The sequence below is a fragment of the Papio anubis genome, chromosome 17 (genome assembly GCF_008728515.1).
Source record: "Papio anubis isolate 15944 chromosome 17, Panubis1.0, whole genome shotgun sequence".
In the NCBI taxonomy this organism is placed as follows: Eukaryota; Metazoa; Chordata; class Mammalia; order Primates; family Cercopithecidae; genus Papio; species Papio anubis.
In genome coordinates this window covers 23,741,063-23,763,166 of record NC_044992.1, presented here as the reverse complement: position 1 = coordinate 23,763,166, position 22,104 = coordinate 23,741,063, and the positions used below count along the sequence as shown (strand labels likewise).

General features: G+C 36.2%; 1 protein-coding gene across 7 annotated transcripts in view; it reads right to left on the bottom strand.

Moving 5' to 3' along the window:
* Nucleotides 1-22,104, bottom strand: part of NF1 (neurofibromin 1) — a 290,127-nt gene that overhangs the window by 210,181 nt on the left and 57,842 nt on the right. For 6 of the 7 annotated variants that reach the window (XM_003912563.5, XM_003912562.5, XM_009190060.4 and 3 more), the window contains exons 2-4: nt 12,677-12,820; nt 9,784-9,867; nt 5,081-5,271 (exon numbers count right to left, since the gene is read on the bottom strand). In XM_003912563.5, the coding sequence (XP_003912612.3) occupies nt 5,081-5,271; nt 9,784-9,867; nt 12,677-12,820 (419 nt within the window). Of the gene's footprint in view, nt 1-5,080; nt 5,272-9,783; nt 9,868-12,676; nt 12,821-22,104 lie in introns of those variants that run through there. The other variant, XM_021928903.2, reaches the window with a different exon arrangement.

Here is a 22,104-nt window from a genome sequence, read left to right as displayed (position 1 = left end):
AAACAAATAAAAAAGCCATTTCTGAGATAATGAAAAAAAATTAAACACAAATTTGGCAATACATGATATTAAGGAATTATGATTCTTGATAGGTATGACAATACTATAGTTAAATGTTTAAAAATCTATTTATTAGAGATATATACTGAAATATTTACAGGTGAAATGATGTCTGGGGTTTGCTTTAAATTACTGAAAAGGGAGGAAGAGAAATCATAGCATGCTGGAAACAGTTAAAGCAGGGTAAGAGATGCATGGGGAACTGAAGTACTGTTCTCTCTGCTATGTGTATGTTTTAATTTTTCCACAATGAACAGTTTTCAAAATTCATATTTCAAATTACAAGTAAAAGTATAATTTTAATTAAAAGTAAAACTATAATAAGTAAGCTGGATTTTACTAACTTCTACTTATATCAACTAGATTTCTGAAACACGAATGAAACTTTATATTCACAGGGTACATTTACTTTGTATTTGAAAACTGAGTAAGCCTTTTTTCATTGCACTTTTCAGTTTGTACATGTACATGCGTTTATGTAATTATTTGATTAATATCCCTCCTTCACAGTAGAATGTAAGCTTATAAGGACAGGAATATCTGTTTAAACCAAAGTTTCTCTTATGCTGAATATGAAGTTATCACAAATGTAGAAAAATTTAACACTTAACAAATATGTAGATACTTTTAAACTGATAAAAGAAATTCACTTAGCCTAAATGTTAATAAAAGCAATTAAACTTTTCTTCCATTTTACATCAAAAACCACAGCGCTCAGATTTTCAAAAGTTGGTATTGCTAACCTATTAAATTATGCTACCTAATGAGGCATACTCATTATTCATATTAATAGACATCAAAAACATAAGCAGCACAATTAAATTGCTAACTTTTATAAATGCAGCAATAGAGATATGGAGAAAAGGCACAAATACTATGTGGTCTTATAATTTATAAGAAGTAACTTGAATTTCAATCATTTAGTGCAATTTGCAACTGAGTTATTAATCATTACACTAAACCTTCAGTTGATAAGAATGTAATCAATCCTATTCTTTCTTCTCAAATTTTCCTTTCACTCACTTTAGCTTTAATTAGCCTACAGCTAACAGTAAAACTATTCTAAGCACTTACATGAACACTCTTCCTATCATCAGGGTAAGAAAAGCTCAGCATTTCAAGCTGGGAATGAGGTTGTCCTCAATGCTAAAAATTCCACAGCTGCTGCAAAGAGCATAGAAATATGGAGTACGGCTCCTTAGAAAACACAACATCACAGATCAGCAACACCAACTTTTCAAAAGCTGACTCTTGTGTTTGCTTGTGAAAAATGGAAGAAAAATTTTGTCACTTTTATAGTCTGGTACCCTTATTGGGAGTAGGTATTTTGTGAAGGTTAAACATCATTTCTGAAGCAGAGAAATCAGATAAAGGGTAGTCTGAGCAAAAGAAATGAAGAGTAGAAAACCCATCACTAAACCATCTAGAAAGACTAGGCATACTGAAAGATACTTTAAATGTATAGGTCCAGAAAAGAAGAAAACTGAAAACCAGAGATTTAAGTACATGAGTACATGGTCTGGCCCTGCAACAAAGGAAAGATGAGTGAGGTTTTTGATCTCCTTAACCTAGAAGCTTGGGGCTTAACATCCACATGGAGACTGGATATAAAGCCTTGTAACCTAATAATTCAGGATTCTAACCGGGCCCCTGCATAAAATATGAACTAGAAAGAACAATGCACTTCCCCCACCACCACCACCCCCCACAAAAAAAAAAAAGAAAAAAGAAAAAATATCTACCAGCACAATGAAGCTTACCTGCTCTGCCTAAACTTTGGATAAAGTGAAAAAAGTCATCTAGAGCTGTTTACCTTCTAAGAGTTTACAGTTCAAATTTATACTGCCCATACAGGGTGGGACAGAGAAATTAAGAAAAAAATAGTTCCAGAACTGGGTACCTGGCAAATGCAAATGCAAAACCATCACTAGAACATTCCCTCAGCCCAAGACTACAAAAGATTCTCAAAGAAAATATAGGCCCCACTAAAGATAACTTTCCAATCAAGGATTCCAAAACTGAGATGAAACAATTCGCTATGAATGAATCAGCACAAACAAATCAATATTAAACAATACTAAAGAGAATGTAAAATATGTTTTAAATGATCAGAGACATAGAAAAAAACTGAAAACTATTTTTATAAAAGGAGTAAGAAACCATAATGAACAGATTTATATAGAACCAAATGGTAAACTGTAAAGAACCAAATGACGTTTAAAGTCATTGGGTCTTCTGCTTCTGGTGGTATATCAAATTAGATATTCTGAAGCACCGTCTCACTACAAAACAACTAGATCTACTGCAGTTGTGGAGTAATTCTGTGGAGAAAGCAGCTACTCCTCTACATAAAATAGTACTATGAGCCACAGAAAATGGTATAGTCCAGGAGAAAAATAAAGCTATCTTAAGATTTATAGCCAGCCAGGCATGGTAGCTCACACCCTGTAACCCCAACACTTTGGGAGGCTAAGGCAGGAGGATCCCTTGAGCCCAGGGGTTCAAGACAAGCCTCGGCAACATGGCAAGACCCTGTCTCTACAAAAAAATTAAAGAAACTAGCCAGGCATGGTGGCACATGCCTGTAGTCCTGGCTACTCGAGAGGCTGAGGTGGGAGGATCTCTTGAGCCCAGGAGGTCGAGGCTGCAGTGAGCCATGTTCACATCACTGCACTCCAGACTAGGTGACAGAGAGAGACTATGTCTCAAAAAAAATAAATAAATAAATCTGTAGCCTATCTTCCCCTAAAGAAAAATAAAGGTCAGAAATAAAAAAAACCAAATCTTAAAGGAGAAACATTGACGGGGAGAATGGACAAACAGGAAACATCTTCATGATACTGATTCATCTATTATATATGAAACATAAAATCAATCTTTAGAAAGAACTGCCATTCAAGCCACATGCATATTTTAAGTCACCTAATACTGTGACAGCGTAAGATGTTCCCACTTAAAGTAAACCATCATAATGGTCTTTTAGATGAGTGATCCTTCAACAAGATCAGCTCCTATTTCTGACACAAGTTAAATGAAACTGCAAATGCAGTTGTCTGAAACAATGTTATTTCATAGATGCCATTTCTGAGCAGTCTGTCCTCTAAAAGCTAACAAAATTTTAGACACTTGGTTTCTATTCTGGCAACAGTGAACTAGATTCAGGAAATAAACAAAAGTTGCTTATTTTTTACATGTGCTAATGCTGCAAAATCCCATAAAGTAAAACCTTTGGTGACTAGAAATTTTCTAGAATTTTCCAAGGTGGCACATTTGTTGTGTTCTATAAAGCAGCTCATGCATTGATAGACTAAAAGACATTTGGGTTTTTTTGTATCACTTTCAACCTTCAATGTAACAGGTGTTTCAAATAGTAAGGCTGGCCAAGCAGTCACCTAAATGAAAACAGTTTGCGTTTTTTATTAAATACAGTTTTCCACCCTCCTATTCTGTAGGTATTTATTACCTTGCTGACTCAACCACTGTATTATTACTCAGAATATAAAATGTTACTGCTCAAAAGATTTCATGAAAATATTTTTCTATCATATATATATCACTCAAGATTACCAATAATATACCATTAAATAAAACTTTAATTTTCTTTCGATCAAAAATTGTGTTGAGGTTGAAAAATATTGCTGCCTAGGATCTTAATTATAGAAATGTCATTGTTGATTAAAAAGATTGCAGGACTTTGAAGTTAATCAATTCCTCCAAAAAAACATAACACAAATTCTCAAATGGTGATGTATGTTGTCATTCACACTTGCTGGAAAACAACAAAGGAATCAGTAAATCTGACTAATAAAGTCCACTGTTCATACAACACTGACAAGCCAAAGATGCAGGCATCAACAGAGAGGACTGTTTTTCTCTATTTGGTATTAGTCTTCGATTCATGAATCACTAAATAATTTGTGCTATAGTGTCTAATTAAGTTAATAACCCATTTGACTTTACTCGCCTGAGAAAGGCAAATCATTTGCATAACAACAATTTGCAGAGTTACTTGCTACTGTCACTTATAATTCTATCCCACTGGGCACTACACCTATACTAATTTCTCCACCTGTATGTAGCATATCACAACTAATGCTCAGGATGATTTTGAGTCATCAATAAAAGCTTGAATTATATTTTTGATACATCTTTAAAAACAGAAGTATATTTTATAAAAAGGATTTCATCAAAATGTGGCTAAAATAGATAGGGAAGCAATCTGGTATAGTGAAACTAATATGAATTCTAAAGCCAGTCTGACTTAGAAATTTTGGGTCCTCCATTATTTGGCACATCACCTTAACTTTTTTGAGTATTAGTTTGCTCACCTGTAAAATGGGGGAAGTATCATCAGGGTTACTGTGAGGATGAGACAGCAAAGGAAATGCTGTAAATACTCAATAAATGGCAGTATTTTACATACACTTAAAACACAGTCCACTTTCTGGAGAATTCTACTTCGCAATTATTCACTTCCTTGTGTTTCCACATCACTTAGGTTTTTTTTTGTTTTTGTTTTTGTTTTGTTTTTTGGTAACCTAAGATCTTGTGATAAAGGGTAGAGTTGTGAAAGTATTTGAATTCTGACTACTCTCATCAATTATTCCATCTGATTGGGTAGTTTCATTTAAAGGAATAATGTTTAAAAAGCCAAACCAAAAGTTCATACCTAGTATTGTTTTTTAAAGCCTGCTCACGGCAGGTATTTTAATGTAAAATTTAGACTTTCACATTCATAACAGTGCTCTTATTTAATTGCACATATCAATATCACAATATTACACAATTAAAATGTCGAAGATATTAATGCATAAAATTTCTACGAAAGCCTAGACAAACTCATTTCTCCGGAGGCTGAGGTAGGAGGATCACCTAAGCCTGGGAGGTTGAAGCTGCTGTGAGGGGCAACAGAATTTGTCTCAAAAACAAAAATCCTCATTTCTGTTAACTTTTTATGTAGTCAAAATCAAGACTTCCAGTATTCATATTACTTTAGTCCCATGTGGATTTACACACTAACCTGGTAGAAATGCGACTAAAGACTGCATTGAAGTTGTTGCAGCTGAGAGAAAATAAAACCCCAGAGGCAGAATTCCGAAGTTCAGCTGCATGCTGGTTTCCTTCACGACAGGTGTGAAGAAAATGGCAGATTTCTGGCAGCAACTGTTTGACCAGCATCGTTTCATCTAATCTCATTGTGTCCTTTGGTTGCTAAAATAGAAATAATCACATTATTCTAAAACTTTAATTTGATCTATAAACACTTCTATTATGAAAATTTTCAAACACACAGAACAAAAATAATGAACACCTATATACACACTTCCTAGATTTAACAACTGTTAACATTTTATCATATTTGCTACATCTGTCTAAAGATAGTTTAATAAAGAGGATGGTTCCATCTCTGACCCCATAATCACAATTAAAGTTCAATCCCCCTGCCATCCTTACTAGTTCTCCCATTCCTGTTGCTCTCTTGTTCATCAAATGAGCCCTTCCCTGGGAATCCCCATTTTGTTGTGAGTTCTACAATTACAGAAACAACTTAACTCATACTGATTGATGAGTGCACTGTGTCATCTGTCTTAACATTTAAGTAAATTCCCGGGTGAGCATTCACACTTGCTTTTGTGAAGACTGACCAAAACAGACACTACTTACTCAAAGTAATTTTATTTTGGTTGAATCTTTTCAAAGTAAGTTATAAATATAATACTTCATCCCATGTGACCTGGCATCTCTTAAAAGTAAGAATTTTCTCTAATATAACTTCAATACAATTAACACACCAAGGAAAAATAAACAATTCCCTTGTGTCATCTAATACCAAGTCTGAATTCAAATTTCACCATTGTCCCCCAAAACGTCTTTCGTAGCCATTTTTACTCAATAAGGATCCAAAAAAGTTCACCAATTGCAATAGGATGTTTCCTTAGTTTCATTATTCTGTGCAAGGGCATAATCTCAGCTCACTACAACTTCCACCTCCAGGGTTAAAGTGATTCTCTTGCCTCAGCCTCCCGAATAGCTGGGATTACAGGCGCCCGCCACCATGCCCAGCTAATTTTTGTACTTTTAGTAGAGCCGGGGTTTTGCCATGTTGGCCAGGCTGGTCTCAAACTCCTGACCTCAAGTGATCCACCCTCCTTGGCCTCCCAAAGTGCTGGGATTACAGGCATGAGCCACCACCCCCAGCCCATATTCACCACTCTTATTTCCCATGACTTTAAGTGGGTCAGCTGCCTTACAGAATGTTCTATATCCTTTATTTAATTATTTTCCAGTGACATAGATTGATTTGCTCTTCTAGTTACTGTATTGTGTATTTTCTTATTTATTTATTTTTTGAGACGGAGTCTCGCTCTATGGCCCAGGCTGGAGTGCAGTGGCACAATCTTGGCTCACTCCAACCTCTGCCTCCTGGTTTCAAGTGATTCTCCTGCCTCAACTTCCTGAGTAGCTGGGACTACAGACACATGCCACCAAGTCTGGCTAATTTTTGTATTTCTAGCAGATATGGGGTTTCGCCATGTTGGCCAGGCTGGTCTTGGATTCCTGACCTCAAGCGATCCGCCTGTCTCGACCTCCCAAAGTGCTAGGATTCCAGGTGTAAGCCATGGCGCCCAGCCTGTATATTTTCTGTAAGCTAAAATTTAAACCTAATGGTCTGATTAGATTGAGGTTAAACAGTTTAGGGGATTCACTACAGGTTACATTACATCGCACCATGAGCACAAAAAGCGAGGTTGTCCCGCTAATGACACCAAGTTTGATAACTTTGGTGTTAACACTGAAATCTCTACTTTGTAAAGTAAATATATACTTTACAATTAACAATCAATGGATAAGTTATCCTGCAGGTATGCTGTTCCACATTACTATTTCACCTAACAGTCTTGATATCTGTATGTGGATAAGAATTTTAATAACACTGAGCAAGATGGCAAAGAACAAAAATCTGTACAATCGTGTGCTACGCTCAATTCTGTAACTGCAATCCAAGCACTCTCAGATGCAAATACACTAAAACATAGGGACAATACATAAACAGACTTCATAAAAACCTGTGGGCCAGGCGCGGTGGCTCAAGCCTGTAATCCTAGCACTTTGGGAGGCCGAGACGGGAGGATCACGAGGTCAGGAGATCGAGACCATCCTGGCGAACACGGTGAAACCCCGTCTCTACTAAAAAATACAAAAAACTAGCCGGGCGAGGTGGCGGGCGCCTGTAGTCCCAGCTACTCAGGAGGCTGAGGCAGGAGAATAGCGTGAACCTGGGAGGCGGAGCTTGCAGTGAGCTGAGATCCGGCCACTGCACTTCAGCCTGGGCAACAGAGTGAGACTCCGTCTCAAAAAAAAAAAAACAAAAAAAAACAAAAACCTGTGAATTCACATTACAATGCCTATTTCTTGTTTATAGACTAACCAAATAATACAGATGTTAACTCTAACATAAAAATCTGAGAAGTATTAAATCATTTAAATAAGTCATATTCACGGGAACAAAAATACTTAAGATTCCTCAAATTCTACAAAATTTCACTTACAACATATTGGTAAGTATTTTTCTTTCACTTAACTATTCCAACTATGTATATGACAAACATGTACTTGTGAGCTCAGTTCTTCTTAAACTGCCTCAATTTACTTTGATTTAAAACTAAGAATCAAGAAACATCTGTAAAATCATTGAAGGAAATAAAGAAAACAATTGTTCAATAATATAAATAGCATTATTTTTTAAATCGTAAATGTAATGAAAATGCGTACACATTTTTCAACAGTAGAGCAGGGCAAGGTAATATACATTTTATGCATTATATAAGTTATACCAGGCCCACTTATTAGCATTTCCATTAGGCTATCTTCAAAGAGTATTAAATCAAACAGAGGCCAATAATATCAGTATCATTCTCCAAAATACATTTATCATTACCTCTCAATTACAAATGTTAATGGAGAAAAGTTGTGAAACTGAACAAGGCAATAAACCACCCCGCACCTCACCATTCAGTCATCGGTGTGGCTGATATACTCGTAATTTGCAGTCAAAGTAATAAGACCACTGGAAAAAACTGATTCAAGAAAAGCTTAAAATTTGCCCATCTTCCCAATTCCATAATTCTATGTAACAGCTCTTTAGCTCTTTCACTCCATTTTACACGAACAATAGCATATCACAAGTTAACAGAAAATACCATGCTAAAACAACTAGCTCACCTTCGATTTTAAGTAGAAAACTTACAACACTGTCTCCATAATTTTGGAATATGGTCAAGGGTCAATAAGAAAATTTAAAATATTATGCTTAGGGCAGGCACAGTAGTTCACATCTGTAATCCCAGGACTTTGGGAGGCCAAAGTGGGCAGATCACTTGAGGATAGGAGACAAACTAGCCTGACCAACATAGTGGAAACCCCACGGCTACCGAAAATACAAAAAAATCAGCTGGGCATGGTGGTGCATGCCTGTAATCCCAGCTACTCGGGACTCTGAGGCATGAGAATAGCTTGAACCTAGGAAGTGGAGGTTGCAGTGAGCCAAGAGAGTGCCACTGTACTTCAGCCTGTGCCACAGAGTGAGACTCCGTCTCAAAAAATATATATATACACACACTATATATATATTTATACATATACTGGAAATGTCTATATATACTATATATACACATATATATTTATATATACACAACATGTAGTGTGTATATATATATAATGTCTGTGTATACATATATATTTTGCTTAGATTTTTTGGCTTATAGCCTTCCCTAAGGATACACAATTGTGTCAATATAATTTTTTTTTTTTCAATTCCCTATCCCAGTGCTTCCACCAACACTTCTCAACCACACTATCAGTCCTCATATATTAAGGTCTCTTTCAACTAGTTTTACTATAGCGAACTGCAACATATGTGGAAGAGGGAAGCAATTCTGAATAAAAACAAAATTCTGAATTCTGAGCCAAAGGAAGAGAGAACATAAGAAATGAGTTAATTTCAATACACATGGACTAGGCAGATCATTAAAATGGAGGTATTCAATTTATATATTTATATAAACTCTCACCATGTTCCAGGAAGAATTAAGGATACTGACATATAGAAATACTTTCTTTACACAATAGAAATAGTCTTGAAAAAGTTCAAATTAATTAATGGTTGAAATACACTGTGGTAACAACTTACAGGAAACCAGAGAAATAATTGTTTGGTACTCTCCTCCACATACCTATCACATGTGTGTGTGTCTACATAAAACAAGTGTTCTGAAGGTAGTATCTATCCTTAATAGGTTTAATTTTTAAGTTCTCATTTACATAAATTTGAAAAGTAGAATATCAAAATCATATTCATATAGGAGGAAATACAAGATTACTCTTGGTCTTCTGAATCACATTCTCCAACAACTCTCTGAGAGATCCGTCAAATTAAATAGTGATCTCTTCATAAATATTTTCTAAAAACCTGAGAGACAGATACGTGGCTGAAACATAACATTTTATAAGTAAACTTAACACCTGTTTAATTTACAAAAGATGAGAGAATTTTCTCACGAAAAATTGTCACCAGGTCAGCTATTATTAACAAAACTCGTATTTATATGTCTTAGACAAAAGTCCGTATGACTGTCCTCTTGATCCACATCTGTACTTTGGTACATAAGATCATTCTCAAGATTGAATTCACAAAGCCTGCCTACTTAAGATCAATTTACTTACCCCAGCAAGACATTTTTCCAGTGTATCCAAAATAATCAACTGAGAGAGATATAAATTTTTTTCAGCAGCTTCTCCAAATATTCTCTAACAGAAAAGATATTCAGAACGTAAAAGTTAGTTTCACTCTCTGCTACCAATCAACACATAACTGAAAAGTGAAAGACTAAAAGATCAACAATAATCTTCTATTTTATCTCCCAGATTATACTATACTTAAATTTATTATTTCTGATTTTATCCTAATCCTCATAAAAACTAAATTCTCAGGCAAACAGAAATGGCATTTATTAAGAGTTTGCCATTAACCTTGTAACAGTAAAAGATGCTGTTTTGGTTCATGTTTTAAAAATACGTAGGATTTAGACACACATATAGATCTGTACCAGAATCTTGAATTGGGGATTTAACTACACTTTTATGCCAAGAAATAATCAAAAGTCTTAATTTTCATAGCAAAAAAATGCTACAGCACCATAGTGAATTTTAAGTACTCACTATCCTCAAAATGAATACTACGTATGTATTAACAAGAGACTATGGTTTTGTAAGCACTAAATGAAAGCCAATATAACAATGCTGTTTTGTTTTGAAAAAAGGGTCCCAAATATTAAAATATTTCAATCTAACTGGGAACACAGCCATATATTCATATGTGCAAATACTAAACTGTGCCCCACACACTGCAACAGAGGAGCTAAAAAAAAATATTAAATGTCTTTAGGTAAATCTCTTTATATATTTATAAATAGTCCTACTTTTGGGGGGAAAATACTAATTTTTTCCATAAAGAAGGTAAACAATTTTCTACACCTCCAGTTTATTAGTTTTGTACGTTTAGAGTATTGTGTAAGCAACTTTCTTAAAAGGAAACACACCAAGGATGATGTGAACAAAAAGTGAAACACCACACGCTCTCACTCATATGTGGAAGCTAAAAAGAGTAAAAAGTAGAAGACAGGACACTAGAGGGAGGAAGGGTAGGATAGGGGGAATCGGGGTGGGTAGAGATTTGTTAAAGGATACAGAAATACAGATTTATAGGAAGAATAAGACTTAGTGTTCTATACTACTGTAGAATGACTACATGAACATTATATAGTTAAGTTTTTTTTTTTGAGACGGAGTCTCATTGTCACCCAGGGTGGAGTGCAGTGGCGCATCTTGGCTCACTGCAAGCTCCGCCTCCCAGGTTCACACCATTCTCCTGCCTCAGCCTCCCGAGTAGCTGGGACTATGGGCACATGCTGCCACACCCCGCTAAGGTTTTTTTTTTTTTTGTAGAGACAGGGTTTCACCGCCCGTCTCAGCCTCCCAAAGTGCTGTGATTACAGGTGTGAGCCACTGCGCCGGCCTATAGTTAACATTACATAGTTTCAAATAACAGGAGAATATTCAATATTTCCAACACAAAGAAATGATAAATGTTGAGATGATGGATATGTTAATTACCCTAGTGGGATCACTATGTATTATATGTATTGAAACATCAATGTACCCATAAACATGTACAATTACTGTGTATCAATTAAAAAATAAAACAGAACAAGAGAAAAAGTATTTAAAATATGGGAATAAGGCAAAAAGGTAACTTCATGTCTTTTCAATGTCATACTAGAACATTATCTAATAAACCTAAGGAGCATCTCAAAAAAAAGGGAGGGGGAATGATCTTCACAACCTATAACCAGTTGTTTCACAACTCAATACAAACAAATACAAATTGGGATTATAAATGCAGGCTGGGCATGGTGGCTCACACCTGTAATCCCAGCACTTTGGGAGGTCGAGGCAGGCGGATCACTTAAGGTCAGGAGTTTGAGACCAGCCTGGCCAAAATGGTGAAACCTTGTCTCTACTAAAAATACAAAAATATTAGCCGAGCATGGTGGCGCATGCCTGTAATCCCAGCTACTGGGGAGCCTGAGGCAGCAGAATCACTTTAACTAGGGAGGGGGAGGTTACGGTGAGCCGAGATTGCGCCACTGCACTCCAGCCTGGGTGACAGAATGAGACCCTGTCATTTATTCATTTATTCATTCATTCATTCATAAATAAATAAATGCTAAAGACTGGCAGACAGTTCAGAGTTAATCAAGAAAAATCCAGATCAGTTGCCAGGAACTGAGTATGTTAGTTTGGAACAGCTTAGAATGGAGACATTAAATAGGAATTTAGAGAGAGGAAGGGATCACTTGAGAGACAAAAGATGTTGTATGTTCAAAGGTACAGTGGGAGAACAGTTGGAGTACTCTGAAGTCTAGGAAACGTCAATAGATTTTAGAAAATGGGAAGAAGAAAGAAATGAGCTTTTAACAGTGGAATTATTTGATGAAACGGGTATTTGAGAAAAACTGTTTCAACAACAGGCTAACTACTATAGAATCTGTCACAGGTTACAGAAGGTAGAAAAAACACAGTAATATCTTCAATAAAAAATCAATCCACATTTTAGGACTATGAGATCATATTCTATCATCTACTTAGGGCTGAGACAATCATATGTAAATTGAAATAAGATGCTGAAGAAAAATATGTGTAATAGATTACTGTAGTCAGTTCGTGTATGACACAAAAGCTGTATGAAATCCTAATTCAAGAAAAATACTGGAAAAGGAAATATGGTCACAAAGAATAGGAGATGTTTCTAAGGGAAACAATAAATTAAAATGAAAGTTAGTTACTTGTGCTCACTGAATCTAAAACCCAGCTAATTAAAAATTTGAACAAATAAAATAAAAAAGGTTCTCTGTGCTTGTAAACAAAATAAGATTAATGGTTATATCCAAAGTCCACAGAAAATCCCTTTCCATACTTCAAAATATACTGTTCTAAACTTTTTAATCAAAAACAAAAGAAAGCAAATTCCCCAAAACACAGTAACCCAAATACTCACCATATTGTTAACATTCTTTAAGATAGTAGTGAGGCCGCTTATAACCAAAGAAAACTTGTATTTGGAAATATTGATTAGACATTCCTTGTTGTGCTCAGTACTGACTTTGGTATGTGTGTTCTGCTGTCCTGTTTTTATTGGAAGCTGAAAAAAAAAAAAAAAACATGTTAAGAGCTTATCCTTAAAAATGACTATAAATAACTTACTTCCCATTGAAAATCATGATGTTTTAGGAAAATTGTATCAACCACAGATACCTATATTTGCACCTCAAACTCCAATTTTCAAACTCCAATATATGATACACAGATAACTATATCTGAATTTCAAACTCCAATATATGATAGCATTTATTATAGCAAATCTTAAATTATTTGGAAACTTTCACTTTTGCAGCTTTCTTTCTGGAAGTCTTAAATCTCTAGCTACAAAATTAAATTCTTCACCCAGCACTATATAAGAAGAAATGATGACTCACAGAAATAGAGCTATTTCCTTGTGGCTAAAAATTATTTCAGAGAATGTCTGCAATAAAATGCATACAACCGTTTCCCTTATCCATTGAACTCAGACATTAAAAGAAAAACAGACCAAGAAAATATATGTCCTAGACCTCTAGTCAATAATGGCAAACAACTGCTGATTGTTCAGAAGCAAGAACAAACTATAAAACCTGGAAAAAACACAGTAAGACTGACTCAGTAAGATAAGCACCCTCAGCTACACAACTGAAGGGATAAAAGAACACAAGTAGATAAATCCCATGAGAAAAAATATTCTATGAGAAGATCACATTTACATTTCTCTGTGAATAAGTTCCACTGTCTAGAAGTTCATCTCTACTCTGCTCAAAAACAGCAAAAGCATCATAGACATACTTACTGTTAATATTAAACCCTGCTAATGCTAACAAAGAAACCTAGCAATGTTCCTCTGTGAAAAAAACAAACCTGAATATAACATTCTCATTTTTAACATAGTACAACTAAAGGTGGAAAGAGACCGAGGGGCATGCCCAAGTTTGCTAAATCAGTTAATAATGGACGATTATCTTGATAGTAAAGAAATACTAAACAGGCTGGGCACGGTGGCTCAGGCCTGTAATCCTAGCACTTTGGGAGGCTGAGGCAGGCAAATCACAAGGTCAGGAGATTGAGACCATCCTGGCCAACATGGTGAAACCCAGACTCTACTAAAAATACAAAAATTAGCTGGGTGTAGTGCCATGCACCTGTAATCCAAGCTATTTGGGAGGCTGAGGCCTGCCAAATTGCTTGAATCCAGGAGGCAGAGATTGCAGTAAGCCGAGATCACGCCACTGCACTCCAGTCTGGTGATAGAGCCGACTCATCCTAAAAAAAAAAAAAAAAAAAAAAAAATACTAAATGAAATGGGGCATTTTTAGAGTGTAAAGGAGTAGGCAGAACAGAAACTACAAAACTTTGTAATGTTAATTATAAAGATTATGGAGGAAAACAACCTGAAGGGCCAAAAATAGGATCCTTCAGAAGATTAAAAGTAGGAGCCAAAAATGCAGCTCTGTGAATCCCTAAGCATCCCTGTGAAAAACTTAGAGAACGGCCAGGTGCAGGAGGCTCTACTGCAATCCCAGAACTTTGGGGCCGAGCCAGGCAGATCACTTGAGGTCAAAAGTTCAAGACCAGCCTGGCCAACATGGTGAAACCCTGTCTCTACTAAAAAATACAAAAAATTAGCCAAGCATGGTGGCACACATCTACTAGGGAGGCTGAGGCACGAGAATGGCTTGAACAGCAGGTGGAGGTTGCAGTGAGCTGAGATCACACCACTGCACTCCAGCTTGAGCATCAGAGGCTCTGTCTCAAAAAAAAAAAAATTAGAGAAACTAGAATTCTTCTAGTAAAACCACAAACTGATGAACATCTACATGAAAATGAAGGGACAAGGCCCCTCATTCCCAAACCCAGAGAAGTGAACAAATAGAAACAAACCATTTACAGTTACAAAACTGGTTGGGGACAGGCGCAATGGCTCATGCCTATAATTCCAGCACTTTTTTGAGGCTGAGGCAGGAGGACTGCTTGAGTCCAGGAGTTTAAGATCAGCCTGGGCAACAGAGTGAGACCTCATCTTTACTTTAAAAAAAAAAAAAAAAAAAAAAAAAAAAGCTAGTCTTGGTAGTGTGTGCCTGTAATCCAGTTACTCAAGAGGCTGAGGCAGGAGGACTGCTTGAGTCCAGAAAGTTGCAGTGATCTAGCCACTGCACTCCAACCTGGCCAATGGAGTGAGATCCTGTCTCTAGAAAACAAAAAACAAAAACACTGGTGTGGTATAAGCATCTATGCAAGAGAAAGCAGGTGGAAGGAGAATGTCTAATGGATCTGACAAGAGGAGATTCCCCAATGTACTACATCCTTAATAAAAAGCACAGCAGCCCAATTTAGGAATATTAGCCAAAACAGAGGGTAGTTATGCTTACTGCAATTTGCAGATGAGTGAAAAAGGCCTATGATAAAGTCTGAAGAGAATGGAGCACATTCAAAACCATCACTGTCTAATAGAATTTGCTGTGGTAATGATACTGCTCTGTATGGGCAATGCCCAATATAATAGCCACTAGTCGTCACATGTAGCTATTAACCACTTGTAACCTAGCTGGCATAGATGAGAAATCAAAAGTTTAAAGTTTATTTAAATTATTATTAAATAAAGCTTATTTAAATTTAGCTTTAAGTAGCCACACATGTAATTATTAGATCTGACTGGACAGCACAGTTCTAGCCCACACTGAGAAGAAACTGCTGAGAATAAACTCCAAACCAAAAACACAGGTAAAGGGAGAAAAGGAAAAAGGTCCAAATAAAGATGAAAAACAGAAAGATGAACAAGAGAGTTCTGAAAGAATGAGACCATTTTTTTTTTAAATTTCATGAAAATAAAAAAAGAATAAGCTCTAGAGCCATAAAGCTACAAAGCTATCCTGGCCTACAAATCTCTCCTACCAATTCAGAAAAATTAATTTCACATAAAAATCAGCCAACAGAAAAGTACTATGATCAAATAATATGCAAAGTTATTATAAGAAAAAAGAATACAAAACAGAAAATCATAATAAGGATCTAAACAACAGAAAATCAAAGTATCCAAAAAGACATATCCACCAAGAGATGAAAACTGTAAATGATTATTTCAAAGTGAGCCAAGAGAAATTAAGAAAAATACAAAAGATGTGGAATAACACAAATAAGAATTACAGATAGAAATAAGTTGGCAGAACTCAAGAAATAATCAGAAGATAAATCATTTCAGAAATGAAGACTAACCAGAAGATACACAAGAATGAATTAACACAGAAGATAATGCTTTAAGAGTAAACGAATGTTGAAAAAAAAAAGGAGGAATAAGGAGGAAAGTTGTAATATAAAAAAGTAATTACATATGAGATAGTAAGGATTTGCAATAAAGTGACAAAAAAGATACAAAAAGAAGATCCAACATACATATAACGGGAATCACCAAAGAAAGAAACCAAACCAATGGAATAAAATGGATAGTAGAAACTAGAATTCAAGAAAACTTTGCTGAAATTATTATCGAAATTTTTAAAAACTTGAAGCCATATCTTTAATGTGCATACCACACACCTGGAAAAAGTGAGCCAGAATGACCAACACCTGAACATATTTTGAACTTCTGTGAACAAGAAAAAAAAAATCTTTTGAACTTACAGGAAGAGGAAATTATTTATACAAAAAAAATATTAGACTCTCATCAGACTTTGACAAAATTTTGTCAGAAAACAATAAAGTAAATAAATGTAAGATATTTAAAGAAAACATAAACCAAGGATTTCATATATAGCCAAAATGAATTCAAATACAGTCAGCCCTCTGAATCCATGAGTTCTCCATCTACGCATCCAAGAAACTGCAGATCAAAAAAAAAATTTAGTATGTCTGTACTGAACATGTACAGACTTTTTGTCATTATTCCCTAAATAACAGTGTATAACAACTATTTACATAGTATTACATTGTATTAGGTATTATAAATAACAACTATTTACATAGTATTACATTGTAATAGGTATTATAAGTAATCAAGGGATGATTTAAAGTACACAGAAAGATATGTGCAGGCTATATGCAAATACCACACCATTTCATATCAGGGACTTGAGCATCTGCGATTTCACTGTCCATGGGGGGTCCTGGAACCAATGTCTCAGATACTGAGACACAATTGTATAGCAATGACAAACTGTTCTAAACTGCAAGAACCCTGGAAATTTTGTTCCCTTTTCCTTTTCCTGGAGGATATACTAGGGCATATGCTTCAGATGACCAAAATACCTCGAGAGACATCCACATTAATAAGAATCATAAATATATTTAGTCATGTGTCACTTAATGATGGGGTATGTTCTGAGAAATGTGTCCTTACATGATTCCACTATCATGTGACATCACAGTGTACTTATACAAACCTAGATAGTATAGCCTGCCACACCCCTAGGCTATATGGTAACAGGGTACAAAACTGTACAGCATGTTACTGTTTTGAATATTCTTGGCAACTTTAACACATAGTGTTTGTATATCTAAACATAGAAAAGGTAAAGATACCGTATTATAATACTAAGGGACTCCCATTACATATGCAGTCCATCATTGACCAAAATGTCATTATGTGGAGCATCATCGTATTTTTTCTTTTTTTTTTTTTTTGGAGACAGAGCCTTGCTCTGTCACCCAGGCTGAAGTGCAGTGGCATAATCTCGGCTCACCACAACCTCTGCTTCCCAGGTTCAAGTGATTCCCCTGCCTCATCCTCCCTAGTAGCTGGGATTACAGGTGTGCACCACCATGCCTGGCTATCTTTTTTGTATTTTTAGTAGGGACGGGGTTTCACCATGTTGGTCAGACTGGTCTTGAACTCCTGACCTCAGGTAATCCACCCGCCTCGGCCTCCCAAAGTGCTGGGATTACAGGCATGAGCCACCGCGCCCAGCTGGAGCATCACTGTATTTTCTAAAAGAACTGAGAATGGTGGTAATAAGGGAGAAAGTATATTAGGTGACTGCTTTATGTACTTGATAATATAGATACAATTATCAAAATTGAGGAGAGGGAGGGTGGTGACAGCATATAAATAGCAGATTATGTTTCTTGTCTTGTTATTAACTGAGAGTAAAATGCTAGGAAAAAAGATGAGAAAAGGAGGTTTCTAGTTCATTTCATTATTGCTCAGAGTAAAAAACCAACACATAATACCCCTCCACCCCAAAAGAGAAGGAAATTAGAATACCATATAAAGGTATTAATATAATGGTAACCACCAGAACAAAAACACAAATTGTTCTGGTGGTGTGTGGTGTGTTAACTGTTAAGCTGGGAACTACTTTCTCAGATCCCATTCACTGTATGGTTCTGGGTTAGAGTTGGTCTAAAGGGTAATTTGTACAGGCTGTCTATCCCTAATCCAAAAATCTGAAACCTACAACACTCTAAAGTCCAAACTTGTTGATCAACAACATGACTCTCAAAGGGAAATGCTCATTTCAGATTAGGGATGATCATGAGGAGTAAAATGCAAATATTCTAGAACCCAAAAATATCTGAAATCCAAAACACTTCTGGTCCCAAGCATTTCAGATAAGGGATACTCAACCTGTATAAAATTTGTTTGAAATGTGGAAGTGAAGCAGCAGCTATTGTTCTGAAGGTTTTCACACTAAGATACAATGAGAGACAGATACAGAGCACCCAGAAAGTTCCAGCTTTTACTCTCTTTCACTCTACGTCCAGCTCTTTCTTTGGACCAGTGGTCACTTTGCTGACCAATACTAGCCCAAACCTACCACCAGATGCTTGGGTGCAAACCTACAGGGCTTTGTAAGACAAACCTTACATGGCAAGAGTGTCCCACAGTGCCCTCTTCAAGCTCCTCCTTCATAATCTCACTTCAGTGGCTGGATATACTTAACTTCTCAGACTTCCCAAACCCCTCCAATTTATCTATCCATTGTCATTGATTTGGACTATCTGGTTAGTGGACTCCCCGATCCTCCAATTCCCCATTCTAGATACTCACCTCACTTAATCCCCTCAAAACTGTATACAATCTAATTTCTACAATAAATTCCTTATCATTACACAGTCTGAATGCTGGTCTGAATAAATCTTTCTAAATACAAAAATATACGTCGAGGCCAAGGCACACAATTGAAACCAGCCTGGCCAACATCGTGAAACTCCATCTCTACCAAAATACAAAAAAATTAGCCGGTGCACACCTACAGTCCCAGCTACTTGGAAGGCTGAGGCATGATAACTGCTTCAACCCAGGGGGCAGAGGCTGCAGTGAGCTAAGCCCCACTGCACTCCAGCCTGGGCAACAGAGCAAGACTCTGTCTCAAAAAGTGTGTGTGTGTGTGTGTGTGTGTGTGTGTGTGTACGTGTATGTGTACGTGTATATATGCGTATATATTTATATATGCTGAAAGAGCAAAGAGCATGAACACAGTGACACTTAAATAAAAGGCATGTATAAAATTAAATGTAATGTAAAACCAAAAAATGAATCAAAATTCATTAAACGATAGAATAATCTCCAGGATATATCTTAAGTTAAAAAAAAAAACAAGATGGAGAAAATATATACAGTATGTTCCATTCATCTAAGAAGAGGGAGGAGATAGAAATATATGTTTCTTATATTAAGAAACAAAACAAAACAGCAGAAGAATGAAATGCTCAAAAAAGTTAGTGGTTGCCTTTAGGAAATGAAAAGAAATAAAGTAGAAGTGACAAGGATAGAATCCATATTCTATATGGAATACATATTGTTTTTGTAGATTTCATTTTAGAACTATGTAACTTACATAAACATAAAATTAAAATTTTAAGAAGTCTAGAAATCAAAAATGAACAAATGAACTGAAATCTGTATCTAATTCTTTAATGGTATAATCATAAAGAAAGGAACTAAATAATTCTGTGGTATTTTAATTCCATCACTCCTAGTGTCTCTAAAAACCCAAGACTTTCAGCATGGGAAATAAAAGTAATGGTAAAGTAAAGCACCTGTAGTCTTGAATTTTAAATAGAAGTATCTATATGAAGTCAAGATATTTTATTTTGTATTTTAAAACATATACTTCTACTTCTGTCGACTGAAAATGCCTAGAAACAATGACCAATCCCATAGTAATGACTAATGACCAATCCCATAGTAATCCTCACTCAGTTATAATCCTGAACTACCATTTCCCAGTAAAAGGAATCTGAACTCCTTTAGGAAATGGCTGCTTCTATGTCTGGAGGTAAAAACACACACATATACACACACACACACACACACAAAGGACATAATGACCCTGGAACATCTTGTCATACCAGACAGCAGCACTGACTAATAAGGGTCAAGTCAAAAATGGTTAGGAATGAATTTTAAAGAGGTCCCCACTGGCCAAAAGTGTAATAATTTGAACATTGTTAAGGACAGCAATTTACTGAAACATACTAAATATATTTAAATCCATACTACTGTTTCCATGTAGGACAGAGTAATTTACTGCAAAACAATAGCTCCCACCACAAACTTAATTTCTAACAAAAGATGAAATATAAAAATCATCTGTTTGAAGAATTCAGAGAGCTACTGAAGGAATAGGGATTAGTAACACTAAGATTCCAAAAAGAGTGAGCTATAATGAGATAAGGGGATCTTCTGCAGCTGCTTTTCCCCTGGGACATTTGCAGATTCTGGTCAGGAAAAGAGATTGAGAAATAAGGCTTTTTTCCCCAGGCAATATATCTCTACTGGAAGAAGAAACCATCAGAGATTCTGGTGTTCACTGAGAGCTAGATTGGCAAAACTGAAGACGTGAGGGAATCTCAAATGCCCCCATGAGTGGAAGAGTGTAAAAAGGCTAAAGTAAAAACTTCTGAAAAGCAGAATTTGAAAGCCTTGCAGCTTCAAGACGACTTTAAAAGATTTCAGAATCTGCTAGTGGAGACCTTAGTAAATACAGTTCTCAGTGATAAGCCCTGGAAGGCTGTGTCTTCTACAAACAGGAGCACATTACAGCAACTGGAAACCTTGGTGAGCTACTAGTAGGTAACTCAGCACTTACCTTGGAAACTGGCATTATCTGCTGAAATTGGCATTATCTGTTAAAAGTGAACACACACACACACACATTCAGCAATTTCACTAGATATATATACCCAACAGAAATGTATATATGTTCACCAAAAGACAGGCACAACAATGTTTTATAGCAGCATGTTTTATAATTTCCAACAACTGGAACAATCCAAATGTCAACAGCATAAATGGTTTATAAAAACTGGTATAGTCATACCATGAAAAAATACACTATAATTGTGAGCTTAATTTCACAAATACAATACTGACAGAAGTCAGAACAAGATATACTGTATGATGTTACATAAATTTCAAAACCATGCTAAATTCATCCCATGATTTCAGAAGTCAGGATAGATCCCTGGAAGACAGTGACTGAAAGGAAACACGAGGAGGACTTCTAGATTCACAGCATTGTTTTATTTCTTGATCTGGATACTGTTTACACTGGTGTGTTTACTTTGTGAACATTTAACTGAGCTGTGTATTTACAATTTGTGCCCTTTTCTATACACATAACAGAAAGTTTGCTAAATATATGCTTAAATCCATGAATGCATAATGATAATAAAAAACAAAAACAAATTGGCCATTTGGTGGATACAAAGAAATTGTGGTAGACCCTGAGGTGCTACCCAGTTCCTCCTTCAAAAAAAGACTTGCCTTAAATGCTGGGAGTGCTATCAGTCAGCCCCTTCAGGGAATGCCTCACCTACAGGCAACAACCCTGTTCAAGGTCATACCCTTCCCAAGATAACCCACATCCAAGGACTAATTGATATGGCAATATAAAGGCCTAGACACCTCAGCCACCGCAATTCTGGGCAACTCAGAAGAGCCATTCTTGCCCCAGGCTCCCATTCTCGCTCCAGGCTCCCAGTGGGGGTTGGCCAAAGCTGGTGTTGGGCCTGCACTGCATTTGCCCAGTGCTCCTCACTCCCAGCTGTTGATTTCAAAGAAAAAAAGATAACAACAAAAAAGCTGATTAACTTCCAATTGAAGACTAAGTTTGAAAGCTAGAGAACCTCTGAAAACAGAGACTCTCCTCTCCTGCAGCAAGAGGGCAGAGAGACCTAAGGACCAGAACCAGCACTTAATTATCGCTCATTTACTATACTTCTATATCTCAGAGATATACAGGTTGGATGGATGGATGGATGGACGGAAGGACTGACAGACGGACAGACAGATAGATTAGGTATCTAAATCTATATGTGTGGAGCTTCAAAGGTTGAACTCCCAAAGGCAGCAGGTCACCTACGCCCAGATCAGGGACCCGGCTGGGAAAGAACAAGATT